Source organism: Gymnogyps californianus, chromosome 13 (assembly GCF_018139145.2).
Source record: "Gymnogyps californianus isolate 813 chromosome 13, ASM1813914v2, whole genome shotgun sequence".
Taxonomy (NCBI): domain Eukaryota; kingdom Metazoa; phylum Chordata; class Aves; order Accipitriformes; family Cathartidae; genus Gymnogyps; species Gymnogyps californianus.
Window position 1 is genome coordinate 9,241,410 of NC_059483.1, and position 21,911 is coordinate 9,263,320.

The 21,911-nt window shown below is 41.6% G+C and overlaps 1 protein-coding gene across 2 annotated transcripts in view; it reads right to left on the bottom strand.

Annotated features, from left to right (window-relative positions):
* The window catches only part of PTPRG (protein tyrosine phosphatase receptor type G), a 422,925-nt gene that overhangs the window by 8,223 nt on the left and 392,791 nt on the right, over positions 1–21,911 (bottom strand). For both annotated transcript variants that reach the window (XM_050904924.1, XM_050904923.1), the window contains 11 exons: positions 19,689–19,780; positions 9,499–9,595; positions 7,729–7,811; positions 7,367–7,501; positions 6,999–7,133; positions 6,421–6,593; positions 5,238–5,373; positions 4,749–4,895; positions 2,802–2,895; positions 1,444–1,520; positions 887–1,015 (listed from right to left, as the gene is read on the bottom strand). In XM_050904924.1, the coding sequence (XP_050760881.1) occupies positions 887–1,015; positions 1,444–1,520; positions 2,802–2,895; positions 4,749–4,895; positions 5,238–5,373; positions 6,421–6,593; positions 6,999–7,133; positions 7,367–7,501; positions 7,729–7,811; positions 9,499–9,595; positions 19,689–19,780 (1,298 nt within the window). The remainder of the gene's footprint in view (positions 1–886; positions 1,016–1,443; positions 1,521–2,801; positions 2,896–4,748; positions 4,896–5,237; positions 5,374–6,420; positions 6,594–6,998; positions 7,134–7,366; positions 7,502–7,728; positions 7,812–9,498; positions 9,596–19,688; positions 19,781–21,911) is intronic.

The following is a 21,911-nucleotide window of genomic DNA, read 5'->3' on the forward strand; positions in this document are numbered from 1 at the left end:
TGACACACTTTCATTTCATTAGTGCTTTCTGATTCAATCGGTTTTCTCTGAATGCTCTTCACCTTGCAGTGCCTGCAATCCCTTTCATCGCACCGCGCGCAGGAAGCATATTGACTGCTGCCTCTTTAGTAGCCCCTCATGACTGCTATTTTCCTGCTGTAATGAAGGTGGTTTCTCTTCTACTCTCAGCTACAATCGTCTATTCACCTCAGTGATGCGTGCATGAAAAAACGAACCGTTTAGTTCTTAATCCTTTTCAACGCGCCCTCTTGAGACGTGCTAGTAAATCTGGAAGTAGTGATTAGCACTTCACCTGTGTCTCCTTATTCTCTCTCTCTCTGTCTGTCTCATTATTTCCACTTATATTAACATACATATTTACCTTTTACTTTCATCAAAAATAGCATTTGTAACCTTGCACAGCCATAGTCTTGCATGGCCTGAGTCTTAAGCCCCCGGGCAAACGAGCAACTATCCTACTGTCCCTGCCTTGTATTTCTCCTCCTCCCTGCTCCCTCTGCTCCTTACCCGTGGCCCTGACCCCCCAGTAACCTCAGTGCCTTCCATCCTGCCAGCCAGGCAGCCCTCAGGAGCTTCGCAGAGGTCGTCATCACCGGTGTGCTGCCTATGAGCACTGTGGTCCATCCAGCTCAGGATGTCTTTCCCAGGGGTGAGCGCAGAAGGGGAGAGCAAAAAAACCGTGCCCCGCATCTCAGAACTTGTCTTTTTGTAACACGCTTATGGCAAAGTTTGAGAAGGTGGCTCAAAAATTGGCTTCTGCTTTCAACCAGAAAATAGCCGTAGCATGCAATCAGTGACCCTACGCCGGTGCCCAGCTGGGCTAAGTGACTGCGGTACGGTGCAGGGAGGGACACGTTTAACTCACCAGGCTCTGGTTGTCCGGCAGCATGACGATGATCTGTGCATTGTGATCCCAGATCATTCGCCAGAAATCTTTAGTCGTATGTGGCAGCGGATGTTGGGTTATGATGAACTCGTTACTCCTGTAGTAGCCCTTTTGCAGCAAAACAAACCACACAGTTACTTACTGCCTTCAATACTTTTAAAACATGAATTTCATCTTTGGGGACACATAATGACCCTATTTCATTTTATTCCACAATATTTTCACACAGACCATAATTTTATAACTCCGTTTCCATTCTGCAGAGTCCCTGTTGTTTTCATTTACTCTAAATCCCAGTATTTATTTGACTGTATCTCATGGAAATACACATTCCATCTAAATGCATCTTGTATTTAATTTTTTTAGGCAACAATCTTTAATAAAATACAGTTAATAGCTTTGCATTATGGGGAAGGTGTTAAAATCTCATCTGTTAATACACAGCCATTACATACAGAATTAAGACAATTATAGACATCTGGTATTTAGCACCTTAGAATTGATTTTACTTTGTAATTAGGTGTTGGCTTCCTCACCATGATATAAGAGGCATTAATGTAATCTGTTCCCTTCATTCCAGGCAGCGGTGCCAAGCCCACTCTAGCACGCTCAGCTATAAGATTAAAAAAAACAGAGAGGAAAAAAAAAAAAGATCAAAGTCTGGTCATGGCACAATGCAGAAAGTAAGAATTTCTCAGACGTTAACAAACCAAACACTCTGCAGCTCCCATCTCCCGCAGGAGCAGGCCAGCACTTTAACTGCATTAAAGCATTGCCTGCTAACACAGGATATAAAAGAGAATGTTACACAATATTCCCACAAGGACAAAGTAATTTCAGGAATCAAATTTTACTATAGCAAAGATTTTCACAGCAGGCTGAATTACCAAATAACAGTATATGCAGTGATAACAGGGGATTTCAGGTAATTCTTGACTGTAGTGTTCCATTTGTCTCCAGCAGCACACAAACCCAGCTGATTTATTTTGTTTTCCCTACCACTCTGTAGCACTACCACCACTCACTCCTCCCAGCTGGAGGGTGAGAGAACCTCCAGAGACAAACCCCTTCCCTAACGGGTAACCACCCAGAAGCGTGTGTGTGTTCTTCAGCAGATATACACTTCTCCGGGTTTGAGGGCTGGGTTCAACAACATCCTCAAACCAACGGACAGGCCCCAAGCTCCAAACCGAAATCACTGCAGCTCTGTGACACACAGTGCAAAGTTGTATAGACTGTTTCTGCCCCGTTCACATTTGTTTTTAAGATACATCCTGATGACTTCCCTTTTTATTAACAAACTTCATGGTGGACCGTATGTGTGCCATTATTACTTTGTGCTAGGCTTGGCTATCATCTGTCCTGTACGTCCTGTACTCTGGGTAATGTGATGGGAATGACGTTGTGCCCATGCTTGGTCTGCTGCGAATTCATACCACTTGGCAACCATGCACAGATTCCATATTAATGACTGTGAAACTGTGGCCTCAGGCACTAAATACCCTCAAATCTGGGGAAGGCACACACGCAGAAATTGAGTGTAGTAGCTGAATTACAAACAACTTGTGCCAATCACACCGGGAGATCTCACCTGAGCTGGGAGCGGTATCAAAGTAATTCTCTCAGTATGCCATAGATTTATCCCCTACCTAATTATTCAAATTCTTAAGCATTTCAAATTAACGTTTCACTTGGACAGTATATCTGGCTGGCACTGTAACTATTTTCTTTTGTTCAGTTTCATCAGGGTAATTCTGAAAGACAAGATAGCTTGGTCTGAACAAAAGATTACATTTCTCCTTCCTAGTGGCTATGCCTTTTCATGCATAACGCTGGGACAATTCAGTACAAAAAGTTATACTAGGCAGTAATCAAACCGAAGATGTGATCTTACACGGCACGACTGATGAGTTCCTGTTCTTCTCTTTGTTGCAGTCTTTCTGAGCGCTGAAGCATTCCACGTATTTTGCATTACACTGTGTAACCAGCTGAAAGAGAATAAAGTAGTAAGTCAGTCCTCACAGCGCTCTAAATGAAGAGAGGAGGTTTCTTTGCCAACTCCTGCAAAGATGCATCAGTAGAAGAATAAACTGCATTGTTAAACTTGTTTAAAGTACTCAAGATGCCAGTGGAAATCATCCTTTTCATACAACATGTTTAATGGATAAAAAGATCTCTGCAGCTCTCAGCTTCGAAACATCCTGAAAATGAAGTTCCATCAAAATGTATTTTCACAGAACACTACGTTTAGTTATCTTGGAGAATATATTTCAAAGACTTGCAGATACGTTCAGTCAGAAGCAGGTCTCAAGGAAGAAAAGCTAGCAAAATAAAACAACAATAAAACTTTTATGTTTTCTTCTAAAATAAAATCCAGATAGTTCCTGCAGAATGTCTTTTTCTGCCAGGCCTTTGGGGAACTCACCACGCTGGCATCTGAGATCCAAGGCTGTGGGTTACATTCTCTGGTCTGCCAAGTTCATTCTGGGCTGCTTATGAGGCACAAAGTAAAGTCAGGGAGGCAGATTTGTATTTGAATGTTCCCCCAGCGTATGGGGAAACTCTACCAGAGCAAAGAGGGTAAAGGTGGCTTTTTCATCTCCTGCACTAGCAACTCGTTACTCAGCGTAATTTTACTCTAAGATGGTTGAATGTAAGCTACTGTACCAGGGCATGAGCACAAGTTAGTTTCTGCCAGCTCTGTGGTAGCAGCAGCAATGAAAGAAAAATTTAATAATTGCTGCTGGTCACGTCCCAGTTTCAAATGCACCCTAAACAAGATAGCACTCAACTCATCTATGTCCTGGCATAAGCCCCATTAGAAGTTATGGGGTTTCCAAATACCTGTGCAACGTTGCCAGAGAAAGTAATTTCTGAAAATGGCACTGAAGTTTTTGAAATTTTGCCACAAGTCATCAGAAAACATCTTTATACATATAATTTAGTATTGTTTGTAAAAGTGCAACAATTTTTTTTAATAAGAAATCTTTTTCTCCTGCTGCATTTTGTGTGCATATGCGGGCACTTGCACTTGTTTCTTTAATTTAGTAATTAAGCATCTGGAATGTCTTGACTGATGGAGAAGTACTGAGATTTCTACAGGTGAATTCAGAGAAGAGCCTGTTCATTTTTTGAATAGCTTGGCACCTGGTATAATTTAACAGTTTCAGTTCCTTAGGTAGTTATTAACTGAGTGAGTTTAGCTGTGAAAACAGATGTCACGTATAATCTTCTTATGATACATAGTCTCACAAAATATTTCTAAATGCATTCAAATAAAACGCAATCAGAAAATCTTAGGTTTCAAATAGGAGATCTGGGCAAAAAAAATTTACTTTGGCCAGGATGAAAGCAACTATGACATAGCAGGGAAAAGCAGCAAGCATAGTTATTAGCAGTGAGAAAGGCATATTGTGTTTCCTGGTCTTAAAACATTTTTAATTCTTTATCCAGTGCTGAAATAGTAGGTGGTGCTAAGAACCTCATTTCATGTCTTTCTCCATATATATGCATGAGAGCCACAGTTTGGAGGAAGACTTCCAGCCAAGCTAACCACAGACTCAGGAACATCCAAGCCCCCTTGGGAACAGGGAGACCAGCAGCACACTCCAAACCAGTGTCCATGTCCCTCTTCTCACCTCTGACTTCAAGAGTGTTAGCGCTGATTTCCAGCAGTGTGGCTAAGACTGTTGAGGACCGAACTTCTCAAGATGCTGTGCTGTGCTGTGCTAATCAAGTGTTCTGGGTTGGTTCCTTATCTATGGCAACTGACAGTGAAGACAGGCCATACCAAAGAGAGTAGGGAAATTAAATCCCTCTGGATGGCAGCGATAAGCCTTACCTTGAACTGTTTTTCTAGTCGTGTCTTCCCTCCTATGCCAGGTATGAGGATGCTGTTAACATAACTATGCAGCTGGTTTGCAGGTACTTCAGTCTCCTTCCCAAGGATGGCTTCCAACAAGGCATCATGAATAAAAATGTACTGCTCCTAGAAGAACAACAGCGTGTCATGTAGGCTCTTGGAATAAACTGAACAGCTGGCTTTAACTGAGGGGTAGAGCACACTAAAGGGAAAGGGTGTGCAAAACAAGCCACCCATGCAAATACTGCCAAATCAAGAATAAACATTTACAAGTGTAGCACGTACAACTGAGTAAGTCAAAAGCAAAATCTGAAGTTCCTGGCCTAGAAAAAGAGAGACATTCCAGTGCAAAAAATGCCTGGTGATATATTCAGTTTTTACAGGGATGTAACTGAAAAATCCATTTTCTTTTTGATTACAACATAAAAATGAACATGGCTTTAAATTCAACCCCACTGCAATCTTTACCTCTGTCTGGACGAGGTAGTTGCGCTGTGTCCTGATATGTTTCAGGAAACCCAGGACATTAACTGTGCTTTTGTCTTTTATCTGTTGCAGCATACTGTCTATCACAATGTAGGTACCAGTTCTGCCAACACCAGCACTACGGAAGACATAAAAGAAAACCATGTAATACAGCCAGATGAAAGTAAATGTTCACAACAGCAGAACAGAACTAAGCAAATATTCCTGCTCACAGACTTTCATTTCCCTGCTAGCCCCAACCATGAAAGTTTCTAAACAAAATATTTTGGGTTTCTGAGAATTTCACCAGGTATATATTTCACGGTCTGACACCTGGCTGTGCTGTCTCCACTACTGTTGTTACTGGTGTTGGCTAGAAGAAGCCATATAGAGATCCACCCTATGCCAAACTGCTGCTGTCCTGGACCACCAAGGTTGCTCCAGGCTGTGGGGCTGCCCTGGTTGGCTTCAGTCTTGAAGTAAGGCTTAACCTTCACAGTGGAGCTGTAGTCCTGCTCTGGAGATGCAAGTGGTACCAGCACTACAGAAAGGCATAAGAAGGGGCTACTTCTGTGAAGGCAGGACTCCTTGAAGGGGAGGAGGGTGGTCCTGGGCCCAACAGAGAGGGCGGAGAGGGGAACTCTTCAGAGCTCCTCAATTTCCACTCAGGAAGGAGCTCTAACCCCCATCATCCTCTCCTCCTTGCTATAGTGCTGTACAGCCCCCTCACATACAGTGATGAAGACCACATCCCTTAACTCATTTAAGGGAAATCCTCTGTTGACTGCAAGTACTGGTGAATGTGAGCGTGGTTCCGTGGCAATTGCATGCCCAGGTGTCCCTCTATTCACATGGTTGGTTGCCAGCAGAGGTAATCCTGCCCTGCCCACGCACTGAATGAGCAGGCTACAAACATGCTTCGAACAAGGAACTGCACAACCACATCAGTGCAATGCTCAGCAGCTCAGTATCATGACACAGGGTTTTGTTATTGCAACTGGGAAGCTTTTGCATTGGAGCTGGCTTAGAATGTAGGCAAAGCAAGCTCATGTCTACCTGCACGCCGTGGGGCTGGCACACTCCTTCTGTGTTAATAACTTACGGCGTTTGTCTTAGCAGGCATGTAAGAGCACACACGGTGCACTAGGTATGCTTGCCATGAAGTAGTTAATCACACCCATCGTACCTGCAGTGCACCACCACTGGTCCCATGTCCGGGGTTCTGGCTGCGGAGGATCTCCTAACGAAGGTTAGCACAGGCAGAGCGTACTCCGGCACACCCATGTCAGGCCACTGAGTGTAGTGATACTGAATAACTGTTCTCTCATTCTGCCGCCCTTTGGGGTTTCCTTTCTGACCCTGCGTGCACAGTGTGTGCAGAAAGAAGAGAAAGATGAGGAAGAGAAGCATAGAAAGATACTCAATCCTACTGGCTTGCTCAGCTGCAAAAGTGCTGGAATGTAACAGAAGAAATGTTCTGCAGCTCTGCCTCCTGCTAGGTGGAGACAGAGTTCATGGAAAAATACATGTGGGAACAGGTAATAACAGCAATAACTGTGACACCAAAGCAGCAGTGAACTTGAGAAAAAGAAATACAGGCTAAACCTTTCACCAGGTTCCTTGTAATCCTGGCTTTGCTTACTTATTTCCCATCTACCTGCTACTTCAAGTTGCCTATGCAAATGCTGAGTTTTGCTCCTGTGTGCCTTGCATTCTACACAAGCCAGAAGGCATCCGGATGAGAACAGTGAAGGCTTTACTCACCTTTTTCATCTTTGTGTTCCTGACTGTGAAGCGGCGCACAGTGTAGCAGGCGTGGATGTTTGTGCTCTTCAGCGTGACGATTATGTTGCCATACTCCTCGCTGTTCTCTGACGGCCAGTACTGATCGCATTTTCTCTGCACAAAGACATAGTTGGGTGGGTTGGCTAAGGGTTTGAGCTGCTTCTTTATATTTGTGTTTAGAGCTTTTTAAAAAAGTAAAATCATGGCTAGCTATGTATCCCCCTGTTATGTTAGTTATATATTATACATCAATATATATAATCCCGAACCATTTAAAAACAAATTCTGCCCACATGATTCGGGGAGGCGGTAAGGAACAACTGCTAGCAAACTAGAAAATCTCTTACTCTTCCTTTTTCAACAAGGTTTGTGATCATGACAATGATTCCAGTATTTTGTTCCCAAATCATCCTCCAGAAATCTTCAAAGGTAGACTTTAAAGGTCCCTGGGTAGCAATGTAGGCTTTTGCTTTGTTGTAACCCTTCAAAGAAAACCATAATGCCAAGTGAGATGAAAGCAGTATCATGGCAGACATATTAATATTTTAAAGGTAACAAAGAAAGGTCTCTTTCTCATTCAGAATAGTGAGCAATTTGTAGCAAAATTATCAGGCGAAGTTGGAAAACACGACCACTTCACAAGTGGCAATACTTCCTCCTTGCGGAAGGATTCAGAGGTAGAGAAGAAAAAACAATTCAAACAACTTACATCAACATAATTAGCATTAATGTAGTCACTGTGCTTAGAATCTTTTCCTGGTAAAGGCCTTAGCTTCACCCTGCTGTGATCATCTGCAGGATAAAAAACAGAGCAGAGAAGCATTAAGGACACACAGTGGAGAACTGCAGGTAAACATCCCATTTCCGAGGTATTGGAGTAGCCCTTATTAATACACGGAAGAAATTTGCCTTGGATTGGAGTCAAGGGGGAGGTGGGATTATCTGTTCTTGGTCATCTGCTCATGGTAGCAGGTCCTTAGGCTTCACATCCCTTAAAGTACGTGCTTCGTGCTGGGACAGCTTCTCTTTAAAGGACACTGGAGCCTCAGGAGCACGATCTCTAGGATCATCCCCATCACACAGTGTAGTGTGATTCAAAGAGCCAGGGCACCCCACAGGGCTGTGTAACAGCCACGCGGAGACACCAGCTCAGCTCTCGCAGACAGTAAAGCTGCCTTTGCTTGGCTCAGTGTCTGAGCTCATTATCCTCCACTCGGTGCTGGGCTCGGACAGCTCTACCGGCTCTGGGAGCTGAGTGAACGTCCTCACTTCTTCACCGCCCTCATCACACCAAGAGGACAGACTTTAGGTCACGCTCTTTAGCTCCTCTTTTTGTTCCACCCAAATGCTTGACTTCGGCTTAAATCAGAAAAAAATTGCAGTCCTTCTCCTGCTCCTAGGCAGCAGCATTGGGCTGGGTGGCGCTTCCAACACATGCAGCGATGAGACACGTGGGCTAACTTTAAGCATGAAGAATCTGGTTTCAGTTGCCTTCCTTGAGCACCAATGGAGAGAGAGAGGTTCCTCCAGGAGCAATCTGGAGGACTGGAGTGCCTGCTCCAATTGTCCTCCAATGGTACTTCTCTCTCTGTGCCTAGAGGGACCAGACATCTATGTCTAAAATCAGAGCTGGGACAACCGCAATGAATCCCCTTGCCTAAGGCCACACAGCAAGTCTTACAGGTCTGGGAATTGGTCCTCAGCCGGCACCTTGATTACTTCTGAGAATCTGTTAGAGACATGCATTTCCCTCCTATGCCATCAAAAACATTCAAGATTTATTGCAGAGTTTATGAACATGGTGAACTTTTTATCAGCGGCTCTCTGTCTTTGTTCCTAAACCACAGTGACTGCTGCATCTGCCATTCATTCCACATCAGAGAACGATATGGGAGAAGTTACTGCATTTCCATCCCAGACCTGCAATAATCTGCATTCTAGAGCAGAGTCCAGATTTGCAGTTCTCAGAGGAATACAGCCTGCACTGTGCTACAAAGATCACTGCTTGTCCAAGTTGTATACACAGCTGAAGCAGTTTGAAATACAGTAGATATACTCTGTAAGATTTAGCACCGTTGGGATTATAAGAGAATCCCAGGGATCATCAATAAAACTCTTTGCTCCACCATGCACTTCCCTTAGGCCAGTTTTCAGACATTAGTGGGCAGAAGAGCTCTGACCATCAATTCATCCCAGTTATTCCTCCACAAAATTTCATACCAAACTGATACTTCTAAAACTACACTTGAACCATCAAACTGCAAAATAATTTAAAAAAAAAAAGCTGGAGTGCAATCCTGGTGCCAGAGAAGTCAAAACATCCATTGCCTTTAGTAGGGAAATGATCTCCCAGCCACACTTTCAATGTTTATTAATTACTGTGCAATAATGTAACGAAGCCACCTGCCTTTTCCAGTCACACACAGACACACTGTGAGAGGAGAGTGCCTTTTCAGGTTGATTCATTGTGCTTACTTACAGGCTAGGATGTTGATGTATCTGTTCTTGTGCTTGTTGTCGGGGTGGTTGGAATGCTCTGCAGTGATGTTCATGTCAGCTGTACAGCGCTGCACTTCCTAGGCATAAAAATTATTCGAATGGAAAATGTGTCAGTCCAAAAATTTTAAGCTTTATCTACTTTCGCAACAGCTTACAGAAACCATGTTTAAAATATCGGTATCTTAATTGCTGGACTGAACTGAAGTCCTTCAGTATTGTCCTGTATGAGGTGGTCTGCTTAAACCGAGCCGTGTTAGCTGCTCCCTGGTGTGCAGTTATGCTCCTCTCCACAGACCTGGTGACAGACACCCTTTGGGCACCCTGAAGCCGACTGTCCCCTCTGACCAGCAGTGCATCCATCTTCTGGACTGCATCTCCTGTGATGCCCCACTCTGTCCCCTCTTGGGAAGGGAAGACAGAGTCCCTCAAAGGCAAGAGTGGCCAGTGCAGTGTAAGAAACTAAGCACAAAAACCACTTCAACAGAAGCCTTTGACTGCTGGACAACTTATCTGCTTATGACCTCTCAAAACAGGGTTTCTGACATTTAAGTTTGGCACTGACCTTTTGTTAGTTCTCTGCAGAGAGATGCCTTTTATAAAATATAAATAAAATAGATCTCTGAAGATAACAGCGAGTGCTTTAAATACCACTGCTTGGACACTGATTTAACAGCCCACAATACAGTGAAAAAGATAAAAGGTTGTATCCATGTATATATGCATTTACAAAGCAGAAAGACGCCAGGCTTGCCAAGGCGTTCATGAAGCTAGAGATGCAGATTTCTGTCTAGTTGAGGCTAATATCTAGTTAGATACCTAATTCCCATTGATTTTTTTAGTTCTTAACCTACCCCTTACTTACACCGTCCAACAACAGAATACAGAGCTATTGAAATAGGGCAATGGAGGGTCTTTTCTCTATTCCCCTTGGCCAGACTGTCCTAAAGAGTTACACACTTTGTCTTGCAAATTGAATCACTAAAACTCATGTGCGATATCACCTCCAAGATACATTTTTTCTATCTATTTAACCACGATCTTCCTGAAAAAGCCAAACCTCTTTTTATCGCTAGCATAAATATTCTTATTTTAAAAACACATTTTTGAAAAATATATCAATGTTTGGAGTTTACAAAGTTGTGGAAGAAACTATATTTATTCAAATCTTTTGCGAGTCCCAGAAATCGCACTAAACAGAACCAATTTCCCCCAAGGATATATGGAGAAGTGCCAAATTACTTTGTACTTCAGGCTTTAAAAATAACAGTATAGAACCTGCCTAAGAGGGAAAGTCATTAGGAGCTCACAGCTGCTACAAAGATCACAAGCTAAGTGACAGAGAAAAATTATCAAGAGAAATGCTATACAAACAGCAGATGTAACAGAGTTCAGCATTATGCAGACATTTCACAAAGGACTTGCATAGCAATTTTGATAACTTCTCCAGCATTTACATTTTAAAAGTGCAAAGTATACTAAAACCTTGAACATTTTATAGCTTTTATATCCATATGACACTCCCAAATAACAATTACTTCTCTCTCGCACCCCCGCCTCTCCATAGGGAGAAACATACTACGTTCACAAGATGAGCTGAGCAAAGACAAAGGGGAATCAAGCAAAACTCTCAGCTGGCCCTAATAGAATTTTCATAGTTCCATTTCTATCACAGAAGTACAAAAACACATTAAAGTGTGTGCTTCCCCTAATTCTGCCTGTCAGCTCCAGTAAGCAACAATGGGCAGGATCAGTTCAGCCTAAGTCATAACTGGAAAAGCAGCATTACTTACATGTTAGGTTGATTTCATGTAATTTCGTTTTACCTTTTTTTGCATTTAGAAATCATATAACATCACTGCTGTACCATTGTAGGTCACTCCCAAAAAATAACCCCCTGCTTCTGAAAAGCCTCATGTCAAACACTACATCCTTGCATCACTACAAAATTCTTTTTAGAAGTTAATAGCATTGAAACATTTATGCCAAATGCTGTAGAATTTAATACAGATGAATCCAATAAGGTTCTGTGGAGAATACTCTAAAAAGTTATAGAATTTAATAGGGAATTACCTCCCTGCTAAGGAATTTTCTCTGACAGTTTAAATACTACATAGTAAATGTATTACTTTCTATTAAATTCTATAGGATTTTTCCATAAGGGAATTGTTGGTGAGGTTAATCATTTTAATTAACCTTTTTATGTTGATGCTGACTGTTTTCTCAACTGTACATGTTCCCAGCTGGCCAATATAAAGTTAATGGAAGAGGAAGATTAAGCTAAGATGGTGAAAAACACAGCAATGGAAAAGAAGGTCTGACGCTGTGAGAGCTGATCATCTGAAAATGGCTTTTCTTAACACATAACATTCTAAATGATTCTTAATACTCTGGAAAGCTGCTGTAATGGTGGATTCCTATGTCTATACACTGCAAAGCATAGCAAAAGGAGACTGTCCAAGAAAAGCTCCCTGTTGCCAATGCACCTCAACTCTTTTTGTCTTTTTAAAAATCAAAACAGAACAATAAAAGGCCATTTTGACTTCACCCCCTCCCCCCCCCAGTCCAGGACACAACCAATGCTTTGGGATGCTGAGGTTGTCCAACGAGAAGGGGACTGAGGACATCCTCCAGCTCCACGTTGGCCACTGACAATGTTTGGCTGTGCTGCAGGGACAGATCAGGCTGAGAGCAGAGGGTGGTTATCCATGCTCTCTTCCCCTCCTAGGTTCATCTCTCCAAAGTCTAATGGCAAATTACTAAACCACAGGCTCACCCCACCAGACAGTAAGGCATAAGTTAACATTCCTTTGTTATTAAAGTCAAAGTGGTTGTCTTTCATCAAGGCACAAAATGCTGCAAGAAGACAAGACTAGTTGCAGCCTGTTATCTATGCCTCTGTTCAGAGTATTATTTACCCTTTGGCAGAAGAGGACAGCCCAGTGTTAATAAATATCACCCTGCAGAAAGTTCCAAAAAGTCACCATCCTAATTATGCCATTTTACCACATTTATGTATATTACATATTTACTTTCCCAGCATTTTCTGTTGCTTATGCAATGAACACCCTGGGATTTCTAAATCTTACTAGCTACCAAGTCTTTCATTTGCATTTAAAACATCACTATGATTATATTATTATTAAAACTTAAGTTTGCAGGCAGGCCACCAGGTCAGGTCTGATCCCAGGCTGCTCATCGCAGCCTAAACAAACTCCTCTCCAATTAGCACAAAACCGCTACTGGCACCTTGGAGTAGGACAGATAGCATCCATATCACCACATCCACAATTCATCCACAAACTTTTCAGCTCTAGAGTCTTTTCTTTGGCTTTCCTTAATCCCGCTTAGTCTCTTCCACTGATTTTAACAGTGGCTGGCTAGCACACTGCTGCTCTTCACGTTTAACTTTGCAGAACACATTACTGTCCAAAAATGAATGAATACAGGCTCTTATTCTATCCTTTCAACTTATCATTGACAACCCAAGAAACCAAAGTACATGGTTTCAATTGACCGTTAGTTACTGTAAAAAGTGTTCTAGTCTATGCTATTATGGCTAATTTACCTTTTAATTATATTGTCCATGCTAATGCTAATTGGAATTTGATACACCCGGGTTTAACGACCCATTTTCATTGCCTTTCTGAAACAAGTTACAGATTAGTTTCTTCTAAACTTCAAAGAATTTCCATTTAAGTGTAAAATCAAACTGCTCCAGCGTCTTGCTGGCAATATAAGGTTCTGAGCAAGAATTTTTGCTACGGTGACTGAGCAGGGACTCGGTCTCTTGATATGGCCTTATGCAGTGCTGCTGTTGTTTCCCATTCCTTCAGTCTGATGTCCTAGCAGGGGCTGAACTGTGAAAGCCTATGAATAGCAATGAGGAGGAATCATGAACAAAGAAAGGATCCTAATCTGAAGGACTAAATTAGAGAAGATCCATAGCTATGTTTTGATATTACTGTGATATTTTTCAGCATGAAAGCAGCTAGTTCATCCACCCCTAAAATAATTTTTGATCTATTATTTTAATCTCAAATTAGAGAATTCTGTGGTAGTGCTCTTGCTGTTTGTTTTATCACAGCAAACATGAAGACGGCATACCAACAGAGACAGCAGATAGTATTTGAAGATATCCCACAGGAATAGTGTAGATTTTTGCGATAATTTAGCACTAGTATAAACTCTCTGATGGCACTCAAGAGAGAGGTGAGCTGGGGACAGCCTAGAAAGAAGGGGAAAATAAACAAACCAAAAGGACTCAACACAGGAAAAACAGTGGAGGAATCATGAACAGATAGCTAAAAATTAATGGAAATGAATGAGAGAGGGGAGGATGGTGGAGGACCGTTTGCTTGCGGTATCCTGCCCTTCGTTAGGCAGGGAGGTGTCGGAGTCTGACTGAAACCTTGCATTGCCCATGCGGGGCTATGGCTCCTCCGAGCGGGGCTTCCAGGCAGAAACTTTGGGTATGGCTGCGGGCGGTACTATGGTTAGTAACAGAAAGCCCAGATATCTGAACTTCTTTTATTGCTTCTCTTCAACGTTATCTCTTAATTCACAATGCCAGTTTCTTAGGGTAGGTCAAGCGGTGAGGTAAGAATCGAGAACTCCAGGAAGACCCTCTTCTGCAGAAATCCTTCCTCTTCCAGCTTCACAGTGCTGCTTCCCTTTGGTTTCAGTACAGCCACGCACAAGCTGAGAATACCTCTAACTATGGCAGTTTTGGGCCAGGGTAATAAAACATTTCCCAGTGCAGTAATGTCTGCTAGCAGCATGCTTTTCAAATGGCATCTTTCTACTGCCAAATTCCTTGGTGTAGATGCGGTTATAAGCATGTATATGGTGTAAGCTGTGTCTAATCTGTAAGGGATGCCAGTATAACTACACAGTGTCTTTAGTGTCTCAAGAAATGTGCAAAGTGCAGCGTTATCTGTCTTCAATGCAGCCCTTCGCTAGAGAATAACATTCTGAGGTCACCGGTTAAAACGAGCTACTGACCCCTGCCCCAAGCAGCAGCAACCATGAGAATAATGTTAGCAAATCCCTGCCACATCACTGAAGATACAGATTTATGTTATTTTCTTATATTTCAGGACATTTAGAAGAAGGTGCCACTGGAGTATAAAGATATTTTCAATTTATGTGATGAGGGAGCTAGACAGCCTGCCTCCAAGTTCAGCGAGCCTGTTCAGACTCCAAATTGGCAATGAATCATTACACTCACACGGCCACAGGCAGGAGAGGTCTGCGGAGATTGCATTCACCCACTCTAATCGCTCCCGCAGCAGCACTGACCAACCCACTCCAGAATTAGGGAGGAGGGAAATAAAATTGTCGGATCTCAAAAATCCAAATACTGCATTGTACTATAAAAATTCACAGTTAGCTTTGGGGATGGAGGGTGATTTCTTGGCTTAGTGTTCCTTTCTTAGAGCAAAAGGATGTGACTACTCAAAAAACTTACTGTGTTATTCCAGTAACTGGCCAGGGGGAGGGAGTGAAAAGGTTTACCGTGGGAGGTGGCACTTCACGCTCTTTTTGATACAAGAATTTGGAGGGCCCTATATAGTCAGGCTATCAAGGGAACAGAAGATAACAAATGTGACATCAGTTTTTAAAATGAGATCCAGAAGGGATTTCAGGCACTACAGCCCACTAAATCTGACTTCTCTGTGGGGCAAACTGCTAGACGCTGTAATAAATAGCAGAGCTAGTGAATGCCTCTAACACACTGTGGAGAGGTCCCTGAAGAAGTCTATAGGTAAGAACAGTCTGGAAGAGAACAGCATATTTGGATTTCCAAAATTTTTGTGAAAAGGCCTCTCAGAAAACATTACTTAAATAACTGATCTGTCTTGGAGCAAAAGGAAAACTCGCCTTGTATACTAACAGGTTAGAGGTGGGACTCACCTGCCCAGGAATTGTCAGGGTTCAGATTTCACCAGTGGGACTTTATGTGGACCTAATCTATTCATAAATAGACTGTAGAGGAGACAAAGTGTGTTTATGATACAAAATTATTCAGGATAATTAGAACAAAAGCTGTTTGTGAAGGGAAGCAGAACAATCTTGCAATACTGAGTGGCTGAGTGATAAAATGGCAAATGAAATTCAATGTTGATAAATGCAAAGTGATGTACTTGGGAAAAACAACCCTAACTATACATACATACTGACAGGTTCCCAATTTGGTATTGCCATTCTGTGACGAGACCTTGAGGTCACAGCTGATAGTTTTCTGGAGGTGTCATCTGAGTGCTCAGTAGTTGTTAAAAAACAAATAGTATGTTAGGAAGAAGGAAAGTAATAGAAGACCAAACAGAAAACATCACAGTGCTCCTGCAGAACTCTGCAGTAAACCCACTCATTAAATACTGTGCACAGTTTTGGCCTTCCCATCTTGAAAAGGAGATGGTAAAGGAAGGAAAAAAGGTACAGAGGGAACAAGTCATCATAAATCTAGAATGGCTTCCTCAAACAAACAAATTAAATAGTTTAGACTTCTTCAGATTTGAAAACAGATGATTAAGGGGGAATACGAGGGAGGCAGACAGAATCATGTGAGGCATTTAAGTGAACAGGGACGTACTTTGTAATGCAAAAATGAGGCGGCACCAAAAGAAGTTATTAGGCATGAGTTAAAAGCAGAAGGAAGTCCATTCTTGTGGAACAAATTGTAGAATTCATTGCCATGGGATGCTTTGGACACAAGAAGTCTAAAAGGGTCCAAGAGGCAATTAGAAATTTATGGAAGAAAGGTCTATCAAAGACTATTAAACGTAATGATGCCAAGAAAATCTCTGGCTAGACAAGGAGTAGATATAATCTCTGGCTCAGGAAGCCTCTCAATCTCTGTTCAGTCTTGCCACCAAACCCTGCCCCAGTGCTGCCCTGTAAAAATGTGGTACCTCACCCTGTACGCCATAGCAAGAGAGTGCTGGATCTGCCCGAGAGCAAGGCAAAAAAACTCCTTGAACTTTTTTCAGTATTAGGTTGAACAAATTCCAAGGTAGAATACAAAGAGTTATATCAGAGACCAGCACTGGTGATGCAGGATCGTGGACTTTATTTTAAAAAGCTATTTGTTGTTCAGTATTAAATTGGGCCCTATATTTCTAGTTCATATCAAAAATTGAAAATTCATGGGACTCAAAGGAAATCTTAACAATTCTGCATATACAAGAAAGCCCAGCTATCACCAGACAATAAAGCTGGCTACTTGCACTATGATTACCCAAAGGGAATAAGGATTCATTTTGGATGTACTTTCCAAGGAAAGATTTGTGAGTTCAAAGTCCTTTTTTCCTCTGCACATAAAACACTTCCTAAGCACATTCACAAAATATTTAGCTGTAATTACAGCTCATTTTAAGAGGAAGAGGGAGTATTCACACAATTTACTTTCAAAGGAATCTTCTTCATGTAAAAACCAACTCAATACAACCCACAACACACTGCCAAAAACGCAGGAAGAGTCTTACACCAAAAACTAGCAACAAACAAATGGAGAATGTTTACCTTCTACATCGGGCAGGGTATGTGTGTGCCTAGCTTAGTCTTTCCTTTCACAGGTTCCACCATAAACCTCCTGCCACAGAAATTTCTGAAGAGATTTTTGATCCTTTTTTCCTTTAAAAAGATCGCATGTGCTGGCTATGTTTGGGAAGATTTATTTATTCTGTAGTATTGATCACATTTTTTCAGCATCCTTGAGCATCCTTGCCATCCTCTTCTCTCTTCCTTTTAGATGTAAAAAACAGATTTTTTTGTAAAAAGCCTGTATGACTGCAGAACCTAATAGCTCTTTTCAGAAGTTACCCAGGCATGAAGGCATGATACGGCTGTGGTACTTCCCACCCAAGGCTAGCAGCCTTGTAACACTGGATTTTCCGTTTCAGCTGGAATCCTACTGTTTCTCCATAAAACATTAGCTAAGTCTTCACTGTAGCTGGCAGATACAATTCCAGCACGTTCACCGTGGCTGGATCTGACTGGATGTGAGAAGTTACACCGCTAGCCACTTCCAATAGCTACTGTATAAATGTAATCTCAGGCTCCTCTATCCCTCAGCCACTTTCAAAACTGGGATCCTGATCTCTGAGTCAGTTTAGGCACTTGAGAAACATTTTACCTACAGGCTCTGTCAAAAATCCCAGGTTTCACTCTTCTGTCCCATCACTATGAACCATAAGGAAGAAAATCAGGCCCACGAGGCGTCAGCAGGGCAGAACATAAGCAATGAAAGGGAGCCGGATAGTTTATCCCAGACAGTGAGTGTCTTGTTCCTATTCCTTCTCCGTACTCTAGGAGGAGATTTCACTTACTCTTTAGGAAGCCGAGACCTCAGCTATGGAGAAATACATCTGGAGTAGCTATACTGACTTCAAAGCAGACGCTCCAAATTTTAAGCCAGCACGGAGAATAGAATTTGGCGCGTGTAGTGCAGTTGGAGGAGTTTAACTTCCCTTCAGAGGGGACCCTGCGCTCCCCAGAACAGGGCTAGTTGGCCAAAGCTCTCTCTCCGACTGGCTGCCACGGCGTGGCACTTGCAGCAGGGAGCTCCAGGAGGAAGGGAAAAATAAGGCTATTAGAGCAGTGTTTTTCTTTGCTAAAACATGGGCGGAAGGTGTCCAACATTTGTTAATAGCAGTGATTTTGCGACAGCTGAAGCAAAGCCTGCTTAAAGCCAGACCAAGTTTACAGATGTGTTGCTGATTATTTTGAATAATTAAATGGTGTAAAACCCAGCTGTGATGAATAGCGCTGAGGTCACAATTCATAAATAATTGAGAAGAGTGAGTCGCATTTGATCATCCTGATCAAATTCTACTCTCTGGAGAATAAATGTTTGTCCTGAATACCATCAACATTGTTAAATGCCTCAATATTCCTGCTCAGCCATCCAGCCAGCAGTCAATTGAACTAAATCACTTTAACACCTTACACATTTGCCTTCCTCATGAATACAAAATGTTTCTAACTTACACAACGGTTTTTGGGCATCAGACAAAGCAGCCACTCTTTATAGACAGTAACCAAACAGCAACAATAAATGTTTTAAATGATCCCATTAAAAACAATTCCTGCATACAGTCTTGTCTTTACTGCAGTAAGCGAAGAAGCTGTAGATATTAGGCCACCTATTTTGGTTCATTGCCTTGTTTGTAAGCAGGGCTGCCTCTCTGATTCACATGCAGCACACAAACACACCTCCTTTTGCTGGTGGGGAAGGCAGTAGCACAGCTCCATGCGATTTCCTGGGCTCCACCTGCTTCTCAATACTTCCAAAAGTTCAGCAGTGACTGTGATTAGACTGAATGAAAGAAATGCCTAAAAACTAGCCAGAGAATACTGACTTGTGCTTATTAAGGCCTGACTCTGCAGCCCGTCCTCATACCGTGTGATGTTTACCATGCTTGCACAATATGGGTTTCGTAACCCAGAGATGGAAAACTGCTTTCACTTCATTGGAATTACCTCTAATTTATAGCAGATTTATAGGTCAGAATCGGTGCTAAACAAGTAACAAGATGCAAACTTTAAAATAGTCACATTAGGTAAATACCACCAACTAAATTCTGAAGCCTTTCTCCTTGGATTTACTGGAACAAAATAACCAACGACTTCAACAGCAATCTTTCCTGGCTGAACAGAGCATGAGCAAGGACTCCAGGAACTGGCTCATAGTTTGGGTTTTCATAAGAGACCAAATTCTACTACTCTTACTCATAGTGAGCACTATTTTACTCCTTTTGGGCTACTCGGGGGTTATGTGACTTCTCAGCGTGACTACGAGGAGCAAATTCTGGGCCAACAAGAGTAAAATAAGCTGCAGATTATAAGAAAAGCCTGGAGTTAAAACCAACTGCTTGCATCTTCATATGGTTCCTGGGGGATTGCAGGCAGCTTTTCCTATTTAATAAAAACCTAGGAAGGTCCCCCCTTAAAGGCACCAAATCTGTGGTGGTTAGAAAGCATCTGTAAATGTCCAGTCCCACGTTGCTCATACCTGGTAGCAAATTGGTATTTCCCTATTTCTTCTGATACATTTGAGCATTGCATTTACCTGACGTGACAGCATCACACAGATGTCGCACGGTCCCTAACTATTAATACACAATTAACTTTAGGAAAACAACATTTTATTGGTGGATCATTAAATCGTACCTCAAAGTCTTCCGAGAACCCATGCTGGTTATTAGAATACAGCTCACTGATGTGTTTAACGAACTGCTTGACTGGAATTGCTTCCATATCATCTGTAGAAAGAAAGAGATATTCAGAGCTGCTATTTGTCTCATACATAAAACTTCAAGAGAGAAAGTCTTCACTCAATATCACTTAGATCTCAGTTCCCAGGGGCAGAGCTACTTCAATATGCAGTAATAAGAAATCTCGATGAACCTGACCAATTTTGAGGTAAACTCTTCATATTAAATTTCTAATTCTAAGCACTACAATTATGAATACTGAGAGTCTATTCCCTGGGATGCTAATTTACAAAGTCCAATTGAAGTTCAAGGATCGTTTAGTTCTTGGTCGCAGTTTGAAGATGGCTGTGGATGGGATGAAGAGGCCTCCTCTCCTTCCACATTGTATAAAAAGAAAAGAAGAGACCCAAAATATGAAAGTACAGTTGACAATTGCTCCCAGCAAGTTTTTACCAGACTGAGCAGAGACACAGGCTTTTCTCCTGAAAGTTAACTTTTTCCTTTTTACACAACAATGTAGAATCCAAATGGACTTATCATGAAACTGTCTCTGAGCAAAAGAACACGCAACACAACACCCACACTAATTTGAGTTCTCTCTCATGCCAGACACTATTCGTAGCATTGAATATGTATTCCACCGGACCATTTGTTCTTGCTCAGCACAGTGCAAATTCCACCCAATATACCGATAAATCACCCACAGACGTTTTCTTAAAAGAAAGAAGTCAAAGGCTTGAATTGAATTAAAGACAAACAAGACTGTTTTGAGCACCTGGGACTCCGGACAGATTCTAATAAAGCTGGGGTGTAGGATGGCTGCCTTATTTCTCTCTCTTTCTCCCTCTCAAAAAAGGCCCAGATGTTGTTATAACCACCACTGGAGTTGGTAGAAACACTGTGCTTGCCAAGATTCATTAGTTAATATTTTCAGTCTGGCATTTAGAAAACGTAAATTGCTATACAACTGTGATTACTTTCAGCATGTGAAATAAGCTATTGCCTGATGGCTACTATTGTCTGATTGCATGATTTTATGGCAATACTCTGGTATTTATATATTCCATTTAATATTCTTCTGAAGATCGCATCCAGTTTATGTTTACTCCCAGTAATTCAGTGGTGTATTTTTGCTCCCGTTTAGCAGCCATATGGTTTGGTGCTACAGCTGCATTATAATCTGGATTCTTTTCCTTTTAAACATCTACATTATGATAGAAAAAATCCAAATATTTCTACAGATACTTAGCAAAATTTAACGATAAATAAATAGATGTGACATTTACTGTATTCAGAGTGAAAGATCTTTGGCAGCTAAAACTTCTAAGCTGTCACATATGCTTTTCTTAGCAAAGGGTATGAAGATCTGTATGTGTAAATGAGGTTCTACTTTGGCAAGAATTTTATAGATCCCTGACAATCTGATTTCTTTCTGGCTGATGGCAGTTAATATTGACCATGTTATTACTTCTCTACTCTTACTTTATCAGGTAACGCTCTAAGGTGGCTTTTTGCATCTATTGACATTTTCACATTTCAACCAGCTCTCTTCTACTTTATTTACAAGAGCCAATTGTTAAAGATATATTTGCAATCTGATCACCTTCCAGTATAGTAATGCTACTTTAATTAACCACATGCTCATTTACTGAATAATACAGAATTCAAAACATTTGACAAGTGTATGCTCATCTTAGCAAAAAGCTGCAGCATGCAGAAATGCTGGCACTTTAAAATATTTAAGTGATAACATTTATTCTATGTAATATTGAGAACATATTACACTCATAACAACATTTGTATTAATATTTTTGCAGCCAAGACACTTGAATGGAATGATCTATTGGAACAGCAGCCAATAGCAAGAGCCTGTAAAACTATCTTTCCTCTCCTGAAAAGTAACCCATACAGCCTAGATTTCCTTGAAAATAACTTGTGCTATGCTAGCAATTTCATATACTCTCACAAGAAAAGTTCCATAGTTATCATTTGTTTTTTTTCTTGAGTAGTCTAGCTCAGCTGAGACCAACCGAGATCAAGGATTCACTGCAGCAGACCAGTGTGTCCAATTTAATTTTGCAGAAGGCAGAATTTAATTTTAATTGTGATCTGTGAGCCAAAAAATACATTAGAGATAACGTGCTCTCCGGTCCATTGAATTCCCACCAATTTCAAGGAT